General features: G+C 44.0%; 1 protein-coding gene across 2 annotated transcripts in view; it reads right to left on the bottom strand.

Annotated features, from left to right (window-relative positions):
- Window positions 1-18315, bottom strand: part of LOC140719038 (uncharacterized) — a 167297-nt gene that overhangs the window by 74415 nt on the left and 74567 nt on the right. For both annotated transcript variants that reach the window (XM_073033394.1, XM_073033402.1), the window contains exons 6-7: window positions 11512-11613; window positions 9285-9398 (exon numbers count right to left, since the gene is read on the bottom strand). In XM_073033394.1, the coding sequence (XP_072889495.1) occupies window positions 9285-9398; window positions 11512-11613 (216 nt within the window). The remainder of the gene's footprint in view (window positions 1-9284; window positions 9399-11511; window positions 11614-18315) is intronic.

Genomic DNA, 18315 nt, shown 5'->3' with positions numbered 1-18315 from the left:
AAGCTGACTATCTCTAATAATAAAGCATCTTCTGATCACGAAGCAGCAGAGAGATTCAGTGATAAGTTTGCGAAAATCGTCATTAATGATAATCTAACACCAGAACAAGTTTACAATGCTGATTGCTTTATACCTTAAATAAAACCAAAAAAAATTGAAGTACATATACAGTGTGCTGTAGCGTTTTAATGAAAACATGGCATCGGAGGTGAGACTGAAATCCTGCCATTGTTTGTTGTTCAGCAGCTGATTCAGGTATTCTCTGATGCTGCTGGGCTGCTTTTGTTAAATGGATCATTTTTGGATAGAAACATAGAAAACCTAAAGCACAATACAGGCCCTTCAGCCCACAAAGTTGTGCCGAACATGTCCCTACCTTAGAAATTACTAGATTCTCCATAGCCCTCTATTTTTCTAAGTTCCATGTACCTATCCAAAAAGTCTCTTAAAAGACCCTATCGTATCTGCCTCCAACACCATTGCTGGCAGCCCATTCCACGCACTCACCACTCCCTGAGTAAAAAACTTACCCCTGACATCTCCTCTGTACCTCCTCCCCAGCACCTTAAACCTGTGTCCTCTTGTGGCAACCATTTCTTCCCTGGGAAAAAGCCTCTGACTATCCACACTATCAATGCTCATCGCCATGTCTGAAAGTGAGGCCGGAGAGGGGAATCCAAGCCAGGCTGAAACACAGGGGGATGAGGCCTCCTCTACCCGGCATCCTGTTGGCAAATGTGCCATCACTGGAGAACAAAATCACGGATCTGAGGGCAAGACTGCTGCATCAGAGGCAGCTGAGAGTCGGCTCAATTGTATGCTTTATGGAAACGTGGCTTTCTCCAGACACGCCGGATGCAGCAGACAGACCAGAGGGATTCACGATTCACAGAATGGACCCAACTGCTGACTCGGGGAAGGCAAAAGGAGAAGGTGTGTGTTTTATGGTTAACTCTCTGACATGAGTGGTTTGAGTGGTGGGTGATCTGGGAAGGGTCCAATGTAGCTGGAAGGTGGGATTTCATACGATCCATTACCAGCTGCTCAAAGCACTTCATGATTGTTGAGGTCAGTGCCACTGAGTGGTAATCAATTCGGCCAATTACTGTCTCTCTCGGACACTGAAATGATGGTGGCTGCCTGGAAACCTGCAGGGACAGTGAACTGTTTCAGAGAGATGTTAAAGATGTCTGTTAAGACCTGTGTTAGCTGGGTTGGACAATCCCTCTACATCCCACCAGGTCTGTTGTCTGGCCCTGCAGCTTCTAATGGAGTCATATGAAGCCACGTTTGGATTACCTGTGAAGCCACATCTGGATCACTGCAATCTACAATGGACTCCTTATTGAAGGGAATAGATTAATGCATTCAAAGTGGTTCATTTGTATGACAGAAAGGGCACAGATAGCACAGCCTCCCAGAATGTCCTGTTCTCTAGAACAGAGGTCTTAGACAACAGCAGGCAAGAAAGACTGGATGAACTGATGTCCCTGGAGGAATTAACTGGCTCCATCTCTTCCTTTGCTGAAATAAAAGTCCCAGAAGTGACAGGTTACTGTCTCAGTTGTACTCGGCTCTGTAGGACTGGATGGGTCTGGACCTGCTTGAAGTGTAGAACGCTCTGGTTCTGACTGGCAGCAGGTCTGAATACATGAGGAAGAGTAATGTTATCCTCATCAACAGGCAGGAGAGGGAGAGGGAGGACATCAGAAATTGGAGATCACTTTCTCCATTGATTATAAGGTCCTCTTCAAGGCCATCACTAACTGGGTCAAGTCGGGTTGAGACAGGTGTACCTGGCAGGAATATCTCGTGCTGCTCCAAAGTGGGTTTTAGGGATGGAATCAGAAATGTTACCCATCTGCTCCACATGTAATGCAGTCCCAATCAATGTTAGGAAACAGACAGCTTCTCCATCAGAAAGTTGCCGACTCTCCTGTTTGTGGGCTGCATAAAAAAGTTTTGCTGAATCCATCAGGATGACGAAGAAGAGCATAACAGGGGTGATTTTGCTCGGCATTGAGGTGTTTATGTACAAGGATGTTGTCGTCATCTTCTGCTCAGACTCACGATCAGATTGCAGATTGATTAGCACCTGCAACCAGTCTGAGTTGGCATCGGGTCCAGGGTCAACCACGGGAAGAGTGAGGCCACGCTCTTCAGTATAGTTGTTATTCTGGGTGGGGGTCTGTGACTCGTGGTGTTTTGTAGGTATCTGTGCTGGGACCTCTGTTGTTTGTAATGCAGAAGTGACTTGGATGGAAATTTAGATGGTAACTTTTCTGATGACTAAAAAGAATATTGGCAGAGTTGCAGACATTGTACAGATATTGTGTGCATTTTTTTTTTGCACAGTTGTAGGAAGGCTGTGGAGGCTTCAGAGAGGGTGCAGTAAAGTTTTACAAAGATGCTGCCTGGTTTAGTGGGTATGAGCTACAAAGCGAGGTTGGGTAAACATGGAGTGTCAGAGGCTGAGTGGTGTGGGGGGATACCTGACAGAAGTTTATAAAATTATGAGAGGAATAGATAGGGTAGACAGTCAGTCTTTTTCCCATGGGTAAAAGTTTAAAGGAGATGTCCAGCGCAAATTATTTTACAGAGTGCCAAGTGTCTGAAGCGGGCTGCCAGAGGTGGGGAAGGCATTTAAAAGGCATTCAGAAGAATCTGCAGGGAATGGAGGAATTTGGATCATGTTCAGGCAGAAGAATCTGCAGGGGATGGAGGGATATGGATCGTGTTCAGGCAGAAGAATCTGCAGGGGATGGAGGGATATGGATCGTGTTCAGGCAGAAGAATCTGCAGGGGATGGAGGGATATGGATCGTGTTCAGGCAGAAGAATCTGCAGGGGATGGAGGGATATGGATCGTGTTCAGGCAGAAGAATCTGCAGGGGATGGAGGGATATGGATCATGATCAGGCAGAAGAATCTGCAGGGGATGGAGGGATATGGATCGTGTTCAGGCAGAAGAATCTGCAGGGAATGGAGGGATATGGATTGTGTTCAGACAGAAGGGATGAGTTTGATTTGGTATCATGTTCAGCACAGACACTCTGCCTCAGGGCCGGTTCCTGTGCTGTACTGTTCTACGTGAAAATCCTGAGGGTCTTGACAGAGTGCCAACTGTTCAAAGTTCAAAGTCAACTTTATTTTCAAAGTACATAAATATCAGCATATACAGCCCTGAGATTCATTGATTTGGCCTGTGACAGTGGTGTTGTCAGAAAACCTGATTGTGGCATTGGAACTGTGCTCAGCCACACAGTCATAAGTGTAAAGCAAGTAGAGCAGGGTCTAAGCTCACAGCCCTGTGGTCACCTGTGCTGATGGAGGTCGTCGAGGAGATGTTGTTGCCAACCTGAACTGACTGGAATTTAGAAGTGAGGAAATTCAGGATCCAATTGCACAGGGTGAGGCCAAGGTCTTGTAGCTTACTGATTAGATTTGAGAGGATGATGGTACTGAATGCTGAGCTGTAGTTAATAATACAGCTGTAGTTAAGAAAGCTTATGGAGTGTTAGCTTTCATAAGTCGAGGGATAGAGTTTAAGAGTTGCGCGGTAATGATGCAGTTAGGCCACACTTGGAGTACTGTCTCCAGTTCTGGTTGCCTCAGTATAGGAAGGATGTGGAAGCATTGGAAAGGGTACAGAGGAGATTTACCAGGATACTGCCTGGATTACAGAGTATGCATTATGATCAGATATTAAGGGAGCTAGGGCTTTACTCTTTGGAGAGAAGGAGGATGAGAGGAGACATGATAGAGGTACACAAGACATTAAGAGGAACAGATAGAGTGGACAGCCAGTGCCTCTTCCCCAGGGCACCACTGCTCAGTACAAGAGGACATGGCTTTAAGGTAAGGGGAGGAAAGTTCAAGGGGGATATTAGAGGAAGGTTTTTTACTCAGAGAGTGGTTGGTGCGTGGAAAGCACTGCCTGAGTCAGTGGTGGAGGCAGATACACTAGTGAAATTTAAAAGACTACTAGACAGGTATATGGTGGAATTTAAGGTGGAGGATTATATGGGAGGCAGTGTTTAAGGGTCGGCACAACATTGTGGGCCAAATGGCCTGTACTGTGCTGTATTGTTCTTTGTTCTTATAACCATTCTGATGTATGCATTTGGCTGTCCAGATGTTCCAGGATTAAGTGAGGAGCCAATGAGGTGGCATCTGCTGTAGACCTGTTGCTCCGGATGCAAATTGGAGAGGATCCAAGTCACCTCTCAGGCAGGAGCTGATATGTTTCATCACCAACCTGTCAAAACACGTCATCACTGTCGATGTACCTCAGTGTAACTGGGCGACAGTCAGTGAACCAGGTTACCACGCTCTTCCTGAACACCCCAATATAATTGAAGCCTGCTTGATGTACCACACACTGCCGAAGCAAGCGGTTAAAGGTCTCAGTGAGCACACCAGACAGTTGATCAGCACAGGTCTTTAGTACGTGGCCAGTTACCCAGTCCAGACGCTTTCCTGGGATTCACCCTCCAGAAGACAAACCGCACTTCAAATCATCGGGGGATGTGGGAGTTTGCGATGTTTCCTCCATGTTCTGATGGTCAACATGAGCAGAGAAAACATTGAGCTCATCTGGAAGTGAAGCTTTGTTGTCTCCCATGTCACTTGATTTAACTTTATAGAGGTGATAACATTCAAACACTGCCACAGCTGTCGAGAATCGTATCGTTGATTGAAGTTTGGTTTGGAACTTCAACTTAGCCTGTGAAATGACTTTCAGAGATCATATCTGTCCTTCGTGTTGCTTTCTTGGTCTCCAGACGTGAATGCTTTTGATCTGGCCCTCAGCAAATTTTGGATCTCATGGTTCATCCAGAGCTTGTGACTGAATGATTGCTTGTGACTACTCTGAATGATTTTGTGGAGACACATTCATCTACAGCTGATTCACAAAAGTCCATTACAACCATGGTGTTTTCATTCAGATCGCTAGATGAGCGCTTGAACATGGCCCATTTTACTGCTTCAGAGTAATCCCATAAACGCTCCTCAGTCTCCCATGACAAACTCTTTGCTGTTCTAATCTCTGGAGCTTTGCTTTTGTAGCCGCTGTCTGTATGCAGATGGGAGAAGTATAGCCAAGTGATATGATTATCAAATAGTGGTCTGGGCAAGGAACAGTAGGCATTTCTTATCTCAGTGCAGCAGTGGTCTAGTATTTTGGGACTTCTGGTGATACAGGTAGTATGCTGGATGTCATTGGCAGGCTTTTCTTCAAACAAGCCTTGTTGAAATCTCTATCATTTGAAATGATTTGGAATGGGCTGTTTCTAGTTTGCAGGAGACATCATGCAGTGTCATGATTACGTGATTATAGTTGGCCGTTGCTGGTATATAGGCTGTGGTAAGGATTACAGAGGAGAACTCCCGAGGTAAAAAGAAGGGATAGCATTTGACTGCTGGGTATTCCAAATCAGGGGAACACAAGGCTGACAGAACTGTCATGTCAGATCTGGAACATTGAGTGTGTGTCTTCAGGCTCCTCTACCTCTTCCTTGATCTTATCAATGAGAAGAGGACATATCCTGAATGATGGGGGGTGGGGCCTTAATGATTGATGCCAACTTTCTGAGGCATTGCCTTTTTAAGGTGTCCTGGATGCTGGAAAGGCTGGTGCCCATGATGGAGCTGACTGAGTTTACAACTTTCTGCAGCTTATTCCGATCCTGTACAGTGACCCTCACACCAGACGGTGATGCAACCAGTTAGAAAGCTCTTCACAGTGCATCTGTAGGAAGTTGTGAGTGTCTTTGGTGACATCCCAGCTGTCCTCAAGTTCCTCAGGAAATATAGCCGCTGTCATGCCTTCTTTGTAATTGTATCAAGATGTTGGGCCAGGATAGATTCTCAGAGATGTTGACACCCAGCAACTTGAAACTGCTCCCCCTCAGCAAGCTGTTTACTGTTTACCTGTGCTGCACACTACATGCACTCTGAATTATGTTTTATTAATGTATTTGTGGTAATATTTTGTTTTCTATGCAGTGAGATGTGTTTTATGGGTGCACCGTGGTCTGAAGGAATGTTGTTTTGTTTGGTTGTATTATGTACAGTCAGATGACAATAAACTAGAACGTGTCCTATTTAACCGAAGATAATTTTAACTCTTGTATAGTCAGTTCACTCTACAATAAATGTGACATTCTGATACCTTCTCTGATTACTTGCTGAAGCTGAAATTGTCCCAGTTGCTAAAGATACCCAGTGAACCCAGCTCCCTCTGCATCTGCAGCCTCTCCCCATTTCAATAATACACTCCTTCGTTTTCCCTGACAAAATGAACAATTCCACATTCTGCCACCTTACACTCCATTTGTCAGATGATTTGCCCATTCTCATGACTCTATCCCTTTGGAAACTGCAAACCTGAATATCACAATTTACTTTCCTCTTCATGCTGGTGTCAAATTTAACCACCATATCATTGGAAACTTCATTTGCCTCAGCAAGAACATTACAGAAAATTATAAAAATCTGTGTACCCAGAACTAAACACAATGGCATCCACTTTTCCATCCTGACAACAGGATGTTAGTACAGAGGAGATGTCAGGATTAAGTTTTTTTTTACGCAGAGAGTGATGAGTGCGTGGAATGGGCTGCCGGTGGTGGTGGTGGAGGCGGAAGTGATACGGTCTTTTAAGAGACTCCTGGATAGGTCAGGTCAAGTCAAGTCAAGTCACTTTTATTGTCATTTTGACCATAACTGCTGGTACAGTACATAGTAAAAGTGAGACAATGTTTTTCAGGACCATGATGTTACACGACACAATACAAAAACTAGACTGAACTACGTAAAAGAAAACAACACAGATAAAGCTACACAACAGACCTACACAGGACTGCATAAAGTGCACAAAAACAGTGCAGGCATTACAATAAATAATAAACTGGACAATAGGGCAAGGTGTCAGTCCAGAATTCGGGTACTGAGGAGTCTGATAGCTTGGGGGAAGAAACTGTTACATTGTCTGGTCATGAGAGCCCGAATGCTTCGGAGCCTTTTCCCAGATGGCAGGAGGGAGAAGAGATTGTATGAGGGGTGCATGGGATCCTTCATAATGCTGTTTCCTTTTCAGATGCAGCGTGTAGTGTAAATGTCCGTGATGGCAGGAAGAGAGACCCCGATGATCTTCTCAGCTGACCTCACTATCCGCTGCAGGGTCTTGCGATCCGAGATGGTGCAATTTCCGAACCAGGCAGTGATGCAGCTGCTCAGGATACTCTCAATACAACCCCTGTAGAATGCGATGAGGATGGGGGGTGGGAGATGGACTTTCCTCAGCCTTCGCAGAAAGTAGAGACGCTGCTGGGCTTTCTTTGCTATGGAGCTGGTCTTGAGGGACCAGGTGAGATTCTCTGTCAGATGAACACCAATAAATTTGGTGCTCTTAACGATCTCTACCGAGGAGCTGTCGATGTTCAGCGGGGAGTGGTCGCTCCGTGCCGTCCTGAAGTCAACAACCATCTCTTTTGTTTTGTTCACATTAAGAAACAGGTTGTTGGCTCTGCACCAGTCCGTTAGTCATTGCACCTCCTCTCTGTAAGCTGACTCGTCGTTCTTGCTGATGAGACCCACCACGGTCGTGTCATCGGTGAACTTGATGATATGGTTTGAGCTGTGTGTTGCAGCACAGTCGTGGATCAGCAGAGTGAACAGCAGTGGACTGAGCACGCAGCCCTGGGGAGCCCCCGTGCTCAGTGTGATGGTGTTGGAGATGCTGCTCCCGATCCGGACTGACTGAGGTCTCCCAGTCAGCAAGTCTAGGATCCAGTTGCAGAGGGAGGTGTTCAGGCCCAGTAGGCTCAGCTTTCCAATGGTAAATGGAGCTTAGAAAAATAGAGGGCTATGGGTAATTATGGGTATCTGTATGGGTAATGGGCTATGGGTAAACCTAGGTAATTTCTAAGGTAAGGACATGTTCGGCACAGCTTTGTGAGCTGAAGGGCCTCTATCGTGCTGTACGTTTTCTATATTTCTATGTTTCTAACCAAAAATGACCCATTTATGCTGACTGCCTTCTTTTTGTTTGTCAGCCAACATTCTGCACCATAATTTACATTTTCTACAATAACCTTTGATATGACACCATAGTAAACGTTCACTGGAAATCTAAACGCATTTGATCCACCTTTACCCACAGCATATTATCACTGTAAAAAGAGGCCAATAAATAGATCAAACATGATATCCCTCTCACTAAACCATGTTGATCTTTGCTGATTCAGGGATGTTTGTTTTAGGTGTCCTGTTATCATGCCTAATGATTAAAATCTCATCTGTGCTCTCAGAACCCATTAAATCTTTATACCTCATTTTCCCTGACCCTGTTCTGCAACGGTTTAATCCAGATGCATTTGAAATTTCTGCACTTCTCAAGCTCTCTCCTCCTGTGAACTCCTGATATTCATCTCTCCACCACTGGTGTGTGTGCTTTGATTTACACAAAGACCAAACTCTGAGTTTCCCTGTCTGAAACTCTGCACTTGTGCTCCTCCTTTCAAACCGAACTCTATGTTCAGTCCAGGGTCACCGGCATCATTATTGTTCCCTGTGACTTGCCGACATATTATTTTGCAATTTGCCTCTGAAGTGTCACAGTACTTTTCATTATATTAATGCCAGTAGCTGGAGATTTTGCTACTAAATCTTGAAATATAATCTGTGTTGAAAGTTTATTTGTGAAGTGGGCTTGTCCAGGAAGTTCCTGAATGAGGACATGAGGAAGGAATAACAATATTTTGAACTTTGATGTTTTATAAGCTGAAAAAGAACTTGGGGGTAAAAGCCACAGAGTTGAAAGCTGCTTTTGAATGAAAATGTTCTTGTAAGTATCCAAGTGAGACACAAGTGTCCTACCCATTCCCAACATTGCCACTGTCTGGATCATGGGGGGAGCCTTTCCCTCGATCCTCAGCTCCAAACTGATTTTGTGTTACATTGAAGTTCAACGCAATGTGAAACACAAATGAATTGAGTCAGCTCCTCTCAGGGTCCTTTCTATTAAAGACTCTCTGGAGTCAGTTCAGAGACAATTCCCAAATACTTCCAGACATTCTATGTCACTGCAAAACATCAGCTCCTAACTGGAATGAACAGGACAACTTCACCCAAATGTAGAGGAATGGACAGGACAGGAGTTGGCACAGGGTGTTGATAATTCAGAGAAGATTTAACTTGATTTCTTTTTCTTTTTGAAAATATGTCACATTTCACTTGCTTGCAAATTTATACCCACGTGTATTAAACAATGACAGATACCTTTCAGTAATTCCCTTATCTTCCTCACATACAGAAGTGCTCTGGTATAAAGTGAAGAAAGCTGCTGTCCAATGATCATCACACCAATCACTACAAAGTCCATTGGGGAAAGGCCTGCAATTAAAAATAAATCAAATAAACAAACGTGGAACAAATCTCCAAAGAAATGTCAAGAGAACTTCCAGTGGTTGCAACAACCAAACTCTTACACTGATGTCCCAGTGAAGGGAACATGCCAATTCCCACCCAGTATGCTAACCTGTGACCCAGACCTATACCATCAGACCCTGTAGTAGATTAGCAAGACAATGAACTGCAGTGCCAGGCCAGAGTGAATAATTCATGGTACCCACTCTATTTTCCATGTGGGTTTCCGGCCCAGTCTTTATATGTCACCTGCTGCCAATTTCTGCACTGGCTGCTCCTTCTGGTTTCAATGGCCAGACCTTAAGGAGTTCATTAAGGTCCATAGTTCCTTTCTTCCAACATCCACATAAATTTCATGGAAAGTTGCTGAAATATGCATTCCAATTCTGACCAGTTTCCGTAGCATCTGCTGTTCATAACTGGAGCTCGATGCCAATTCTTCACTGGTGGAAATTTCTCAGCAGAGGCATTCTACATGATTGCAACCTAATTACCCTTATTTCATGATGTGGTCAACAGTCCATCAGAGAAGAGAAAGCTGTACATGGCATTCATCGAACACTCAGACATGTCAGTCACTGTCACCAGTTCCATCACTCCAGATGTTTGTAGTTGGAATGTTAGGTGTGGCCTGACTAAAGATAGTACAGTTGTAACGTGATGTCTCAACCTTGTACTTGATGCCCTACCGATGAAGGCAAGCACACCACGCACCTTCTTTACAATCCTGTCTGTCTGTGTCACCACTTCCAGGGAACTATGTACTTGTCCTAAGTTAATTACCATCTCCCATTCCTATGCCCAATTACACAGATGATCTTGGTCTTGTTCTATACTTAGACAACTTTCTTCACTGTCCACTATCACACCAATTTTGCTGTTGTCCGTGGATTTACTGATCATGTCACCTACATTGTTGTCCCAATCGTTAACGTCAATGACAAACAACAGGGGACAGGGCACCAATCACTGCAGTACACTATTTGTCATCCATTGCCACCTCTGCCTCTGACAACCAAGCTAAATCTGCTTTAGTGATGCTGCTTGGGAGAATTATTTTCTTGGATACTAGTGAGAACTTTGTTTCTCTTTAGGAAATAGCACCAGGTGATCCGTTACATTCTCCCAGGGAACATAAATGGTCCCTTGGTTTCATGTCTCATCCAAAGGCAGAGGTGTACTGGAGTGTTAAATTATCAGAGATTACACAGACCAGGACTGCATTCCCTGCCGTTTACTCAGGTGTAATTGGAGTTTTCAAGATATTAATGGTAGATGGAAGCGATTTCCATACGTTGGGACTGAGAAACGTTACCACAGAAATTTCCTTACAAAGCACCATTTTGATTCAGTATTTTACAGTTGGGATTTACTTTTTCCAGAGTGGAAATGCTCTCCACAGAAATTCAATAATGTGCTGTGTACAGTGGTCATCCTCACACCCTAATGGGGTTTCCACATCCGGAACACTGGTGATGTCATTTCCTGTGCAACATCCTCCTGTCGGGAAACTGCAGTGTCATTAGACTGGAACTTGGAGATGCTCCTGACTACCTGCCATGGTCTCCTCTCAGTGAGTAAATGTAGCCTCAGTAACACCGTCTGAAGTCCCCATCACTTGTTTAAATGGCCAAGACCAGACTTCTGAAAATGCAACACTTCCCTCGCACTGGTTTGGGGGATGTGGGTCCTGTAGTTACTCCCCTCAGCTTGTCCTGAGAGGCTGATATTGAGCATCCCACTGGAATCTCTCATGATGGGAACTGGGTAGAGACTCCAGGAAACTAACCCAGAGACAATAAACTACTGGTCTCTGTGTGCTGACACTGTGATATCATTGTATGAACACAATTAAACCTCAATCAAATCCGGCACATCAGCAGCCCCTCAGGATTAGGGTTGATCCGTTTCCACCTCAGTACCATGGGTTCTGATGTGAATATTATTATTATTTAAATTGTATTATTTAGCTGCATCATTCTAGAATTATTTTGTTCTCCTTAACATTTGTGTTTAAGCAAACTACATTAAAGAATTTTGAATTAAACAATTGTGAATGATAAGAGTATTGGTCACGTACCTTCAACCACAATCCAATAAATTAATGCAATGTATAGGGCGGTAAGTGACAAAGTATTACAGATCCACAGGATTAGAAAATAAAATGCATCTCCCTGACGTCCTGTGGAGAAATAAAAAAAGAATATGAAAGCCGTTAACAATCTATGCAGACTGATTATGACACTGGAGGCCATTCTGGACATTAATCAATGCTAGCTCCCCAGGAAGCAATCACAATCCCACCGTTGACCCCACTTTAACCGTTACTCTCTCACCCCAGTTATTACCAATGGCAAATCCTCCATCTCATCTCCCCCAAATGTAAAAGACATAACAGTAAATGTCCTTGGTGAGAACTAGATAGATAGATAGATAGATAGATAGATACTTTATTCATCCCCATGGGGAAATTCAACTTTTTTTTCCAATGTCCCATACACTTGTTGTAGCAAAACTAATTACATACAATACTTAACTCAGTAAAAAATATGATATGCATCTAAATCACTATCTCAAAAAGCATTAATAATAGCTTTTAAAAAGTTCTTAAGTCCTGGCGGTTGAATTGTAAAGCCTAATGGCATTGGGGAGTATTGACCTCTTCATCCTGTCTGAGGAGCATTGCATCGATAGTAACCTGTCGCTGAAACTGCTTCTCTGTCTCTGGATGGTGCTATGTAGAGGATGTTCAGAGTTTTCCATTATTGACCGTAGCCTACTCAGCGCCCTTCTGTTCTAAACCATCAGATCCAGCTGCACCTGATTCAGCATCATCAGTCTTCCTCCCCATCACTAAATTATTTGTTCAAAGATTAACCTGAAGTGCAAGGATAATCCCTGATTTGCTCTTGTCTCTGTAATTTTGCTTCCAACAACATGTTCGATGCCCATCGATGGGTGTGACTGAGACTGTCCACCTGTCTCTGTGGTTCCCTCCCATCCCTTTGCCCACTGGATCAATGTTCCCAAATGTTCCTGTTGCCCTGGTGTTGAAATTGCATCTCTCTCTCACTGGATTCTATCCCATCTCAGTTCTAATTTCAGTTTCTCTACAAAGCAACCGTGTGTCTGTGTCAGGCTTCGTGTCTGTGGACTCACTTTCATCAACTTCAGTTCTGAATGTTATCTGTTTAATTTTATTGTTTGTATTTTTTTCTACACATCGGGTGTTTGACAATCTCTTTTTAATGGGTTCTATTGTGTGTCCTTGTTTTGTGGCTGCCTGTAAGGAGACGGATCTCAATGTTGTATATCGTACACATACTTTGATAAGAAATGTACTTTGAACTTTGATGTACCATCCCCGTTCTAAACCTGCCCCTTCTTGTTCAATTGATCCTCTTCACTGCCAACTTCTCTTCCAGGGCAAATGTTAACTGACATTGTTAATGGTTCCTTCTCCTCAGATATTGATCCTCCTACTTTGAAATCTCCCATCGTCACCTCCTTGGATTTAAATAAAAGCAAAATCCTGCAGCTCAGCCATGGCAACATCACTGTCTGGTCATTCAAATCCATCCGGTTGCCTGGTGACTGGAGCTGAACACAATGTGTCCAAAACAATATAGTGACTGGAAAACCCCACGTGTTGAGAATCTGAAATACACTCAGTGGCCACTTTATTAGGTACACCTGTACACCTGCTCGTTAATGTGAATATCTAATCAGCCAATCATGTGGGAGCAACTCAATGTATAATAGCATTCAAACATTGTCATGGGGTTCAATTGTTGTTCAGACCAAACACTAGAATGGGGCAGAAATGAGTGACTTTGACTGTGGAATGATTGTTGGTGCCAGATGTGGTGGTTTGAACCTGCAGAAACTGCTGATCTACTGAGATTTTCATGCATAACAGTCTGTAGAGTTTACAGAGGATGGTCCAAAATGGAAATAAAAAAGAGCGACAGTTCTGTGGGCAAAAACATTTTGTTAATGAGAGAGGTTGGAGGTGGATTGCCAGACTGTATCAAGCTGACAGGAAGCTGACAATAACTCAAATAACCACGTGTTACAACAGTGGTGTGCAGAAGAACACCTTTGACAGACAACATATCGAGCCTTGAAGTGGATGGGCTACAGCAGCAGAAGACCATGAACACACACTCAGTGGCCACTTTATTAGGTACAGGAGGGAGCTGATAAAGTGGTCACTGAGTGTATCAGAGAAAATGCTGGAGGTACTCAGCAGTAGAAGCAGCATTTGTGCAGAGATTTGATGCTTCTAGTCACAGAGAAGAGTGAGAGAAATCCTGAGAATTACAAGAGAGAAAGAAAAACAACGGTGTACGATACACTGCAGTTGCTGGAAATTTGGAATAAAAAAGAATTCTAGATTTCCATTTCTGCATCTCTGGAGAATGGAAAACAGAGTTATGGTTACACACTCTAATCTTGTATCAGAAGTGGTCAGTTCGAACATAAACTGCAATGGCTGGTTATCTGAAATTGATGAATTCATTATTGCAGCTCTTGGGACTCAATGTGGAATAAGAAATACTGCTCCTCAGTAGATTTTGGTGGAACTGCAGGAAGTATTAGTAGTGGACCAATCAATTCAAAGAGAGAGAGAGCTTTGCCCAGGTCGGGGAGAAGTGCACAGACACAGTAGCTCAACAACGCGCAAGGATGCTGAGAAAGCCCCGAAATGAAAGAGAGACACTGTCTAGTGGAGCAGTCATGGAAGGAGTGGTCATCAGAGTAGTACAAGTCAGAGTAGAAGGGCTTTGGCTCATCGGAGCCGTGGCGAGGATGGGCCTGGATGAGGTAGGTTACTTTTTTTTCCCTCTAACAAGAATAGTTGGTATGACTGTGAGGCCAGTTTTCTGTTCTGGGTACCAAATGTGGGTTATCCGGGAGACTTCCAGACTCCCTGATGGCCACATCTGTGCGAGGTGCATTGAGCTGCAGCTCCTTAGAGACCGAGTTATGTGAACTGGAGCTGGAGCTCAATGACTTTCGGCTTGTTAGGGAGAGTGAGGAGTTAATAAGGAGCTATAGGCAGGTATTTACCCCAGGGCCACAGGACACAGATAAGTGGGTGACCGTCAGGAGAGGGAAGGGAGGATATCAGGTAGTGGAGAGCACCCCTGTGGCTGTCCCCTTTAACAATAAGTACTCCATTTTGGGTGCTGTTGGGGGGGGGGGTAACCTACCTGTGGTAAGCAATAGTGGCCATGCCTCTGGCACTGAGTCTGGCCCTGTGGCTCAGAAGGGTAGGAATGGAAGAGGATGACAGCTGTAATAGGGGACTCCATAGTTAGGGGGACAGAAAGATGATTCTGTGCGCACAAACAAGGATGGTAGATTGCCTCCCAGGTGCCAGGGTTCACGATGTTTCTGAATGCATCCACAATATCCGTAAGGGAGGGTGAGCAGTCAGATGTCGTGATACATATTGGTACCAACAACATCGGGTAGAAAAAGGGTGGAGGTCTTGAAAGCAGAATACAGAGAGTTAGCAAAGAAGCTGAGAAGCAGGACCTCAAATGCTGTAACCTCAGGATTGCTGCCTGTGCTACTCAGCACTGAGTATAGGAATAAAATGAGGTGGAGGATAGATGTGTGGCTGAAAGATTAGAACAGGGGGCAGGGATTCAGATTTTTCGATCATTGGCACCTCTTCTGGGGCAGGTGTGACAAAAAGGACGTGTTGCACTTGAGTCAAAGGGGGACCAATATCCTGTTAGCGATGTTTGCTAATGCCATTGGGGAGGGTTTAATCTAGATTTGCAGGGGCGTGGGAGGATGGGGAGGTTGGAATACAAGGAGAAACAGCTTGTAGGGAAATAGTGAGGAAGCACAGGCAGATGTTAGAACAAAGATGCACTCAGCCTGATGGTTTGAGATGTGTCTCCTTTTTTTGCAAGGAGTTTCATAAACAAGGCGGGTGAACTTAGAGCATGGATCATTAAGTGGAACTATGACGTTGTGACCTTTACAGAGACTTGGATGTCTCAGGACCAGGAATGGCTTCTGAGTGTGCCAAGCTTTGGATGTTTTAAAAAGAACAGGGAAGTAGACAAAAAAGTGGGGGTGTGGCATTGCTAATCAGGGATAGTATCACAACTACAGAAATGGAGGAAGTCATGGAGGGATAGTCTACTGAGCCAGCATGGGTGGAAGTCAGAAACAGGAAAGGGGTAATAATTCTACTGGGTGCTTTTTTATAGATCCCCAATAGTAACACGGATATCAAGGAGCAGATACGGAGGCAGATTCTGGAACAGTGAAATAATAATATGGTTGTTGTGATGGGAGATTTTAACTTTCCTAATATTGATTGGCATCTCCTTAGTGCAAGGGGTTTAGATGGGGTGGAATTTGTTAGGTGGGTTCAGCAACGTTTCCTGACACAATACGTAGATATGCCAACTAGAGGAGGGACTGTGCTTGATCTGGTATTGGGAAATGAACCTGATCAGGTGTCAGATCTCTCGATGGGATGAGCATTTTGGAGGTAGTGACCACAATTCTATCTCTTTCATCATAGTGCTGGAGAGGGATAGGAGCAGATAATTTGGGAAAAAATTTAATTGTGGTAGGGGGAAATATGAAGCTATTAGGCAGGGACTTGGGAGCATAAATTGGGAGCAGATGTTCTCAAGGAAATGCACGGCAGAAACGTGGCAAATATTCATGGGACATCTGCATGGCGTTCTGCATGGGTATGTTCCATTGAGGCAGGGAAAGGATGGCAGGGTTCAAGAACCTTGGTGTACAAAGGATATAGAAAAATCTAGTTAAGTAGAAAAGAAAAGCTTACAAAGATTCACAAAACTAGGTACTGTTAGAGCTCTAGAAAATGACAAGGTTGCAAGGAAGGAGTTTAAAAATGGAACTAGGAGAGCCAGAAGGGACCATGAAAAGGCCTTGGTGAGCAGGATTAAGGAAAACCCCAAGGCATTCTACAAGTATGTGAAGAGCAAGATGATGAGTCATGTGAGAATAGGACCAATCAGGTATGATAGTGGAAACATGTGGAGTCGGAGGAGGTAGTGGAGGTACTTTACTTCTGTATTCCAGGGAAAAAGACCTTGGTAATTGTGGAGATGACTTATAGCAGACTGAACTGCTTGAGCATATAGACTTTAAGAAAGAAGAGGATGTGCTGGAGCTTTTAGAAGGCATCAAGATGGATAAGTCACCAGGACTGGATGAGACATACCCGAGACTACAGTGGGAAGCGAGGGAGGAGATTGCTGAGCCTCTTGCAATGATTTTTGCATCATCAATGGGGATAGGAGAGGTTCTGGAGGATTGAAGGATTACTAATGTTGTTCAATTGTTCAAGAAAGGGAGTAGAGATAACCCAGTAATTTATAGACCAGTGAGTCTGACTTCAGTGGTGGCTAAGTTGTTGGAAAAGATCCTGAGAGGCAGGATTTATAAGCATTTGGAGAGACATAATCTGATTCAGGATAGTCAGCATGGCTTTGTCAAGGGCAGGTCATGTCTAACGAGCCTGACTGAATTCTCATTGATGAAGGTAGAGCAGTGGATGTAGTATATATGGATTTCAATAAGGCATTTGTTAAGGTTCCCCATGCAAGGCTCCTTCAGAAAGCAAGGAGCATGGGATCTAAGAAGACTTTGCTTTGTGGATCCAGAACAGGCTTGCTCACAGAAAGCAAAGGGTGGTAGTGGATGGTTCATATGCTGCATGGAGGTCAGTGACCAGTGGTGTTCCGCAGGGATCTGTTCTGGGATCCTTCCTCTTTGTGATTTTTATAAATGTCCTGGAGAAAGAAGTAGAAGGGTGTTTTAGTAAGTCTGATGATGATACAAAGGTTGGAGTGTTGTGGATAGTCTTGAGAGTTGTCAGAGATAACAGTGGGACATCGATAGGATGCACAATTGGGCTGAGAAGCGGCAGATGGACTTCAATGCAGGTATGTGTGAAGTGTTTCATTTAGGTAGATCAAATTTGAAGACAGATATAATATTAACAGTAAGACTCTTGCAATGTGGAGGTTTTGAGAGATTTTGTGGCTCATATCCATAGGACACTCAAAGCTGCTGCACAGGTTGATAGTGTTGTTAAGGTGTATGGTGTGTTGGCATTCATCAATTGGGATTGAGTTCAAGAGCCATGAGGTAATGTCACAGCTATATAAGACCTTGGTCAGACCTAACTTGGAATACTGTGCTCAGTTCTAGTCACCTCATTGCAGGAAGGATGTGGACACTATAGAGAGAGTACAGAGGAGATTTACAAGGAATTTGCCTGGATTGGATGGCATATCTTATGAGAATGGGTTGAGTGAACCTGGCCTTTTCTCCTTGGAGCGATGATAGATGAGAGGTGACCTGATTGAGGCGTATAAGTTGATGAGGGGCATTGTCATGTGGATAACCAGACACTTTTTCCCAGAACTAAACTAGCTAATCTGAGGGGGCCTAGTTTTAAGGTGCGTGAAAATAGGTACCGAGGGGATGTCAGGGGCAAGTTTCTCACACAGAAAGTGGTGGCTGTGTGGAATGCACTACCAGCAGCAGTGGTGGAAGCAGATACAATAGGGTATTTTAAGTGCCTCTTAGGTACACGGTGTCACAACCACGGATTCGGCAGTGCAGTAGATACGGCAATTGTGCTTGTGAATTTGCACGTCAGGTAATTATTATTTAATCATGACAGTATTTAACTCCATTCTTGCCATCATAATGCTTGTTGAGACTTGGACAGAGCATAGCAATGCTTCGCTGCTGTTTTGTATTCGACCTTCCTTCAGATATTGGACTTTCAATCAATGACTCCGAAGACTAGCAGTATTCGTTTAATGTTTAAATGTTCTTTTCAGCCGCAGTGTAGGCTTCGTTTTCC

This window comes from Hemitrygon akajei, chromosome 2, assembly GCF_048418815.1.
Source record: "Hemitrygon akajei chromosome 2, sHemAka1.3, whole genome shotgun sequence".
In the NCBI taxonomy this organism is placed as follows: Eukaryota; Metazoa; Chordata; class Chondrichthyes; order Myliobatiformes; family Dasyatidae; genus Hemitrygon; species Hemitrygon akajei.
This window is presented reverse-complemented; position numbering and strand designations above follow the sequence as displayed.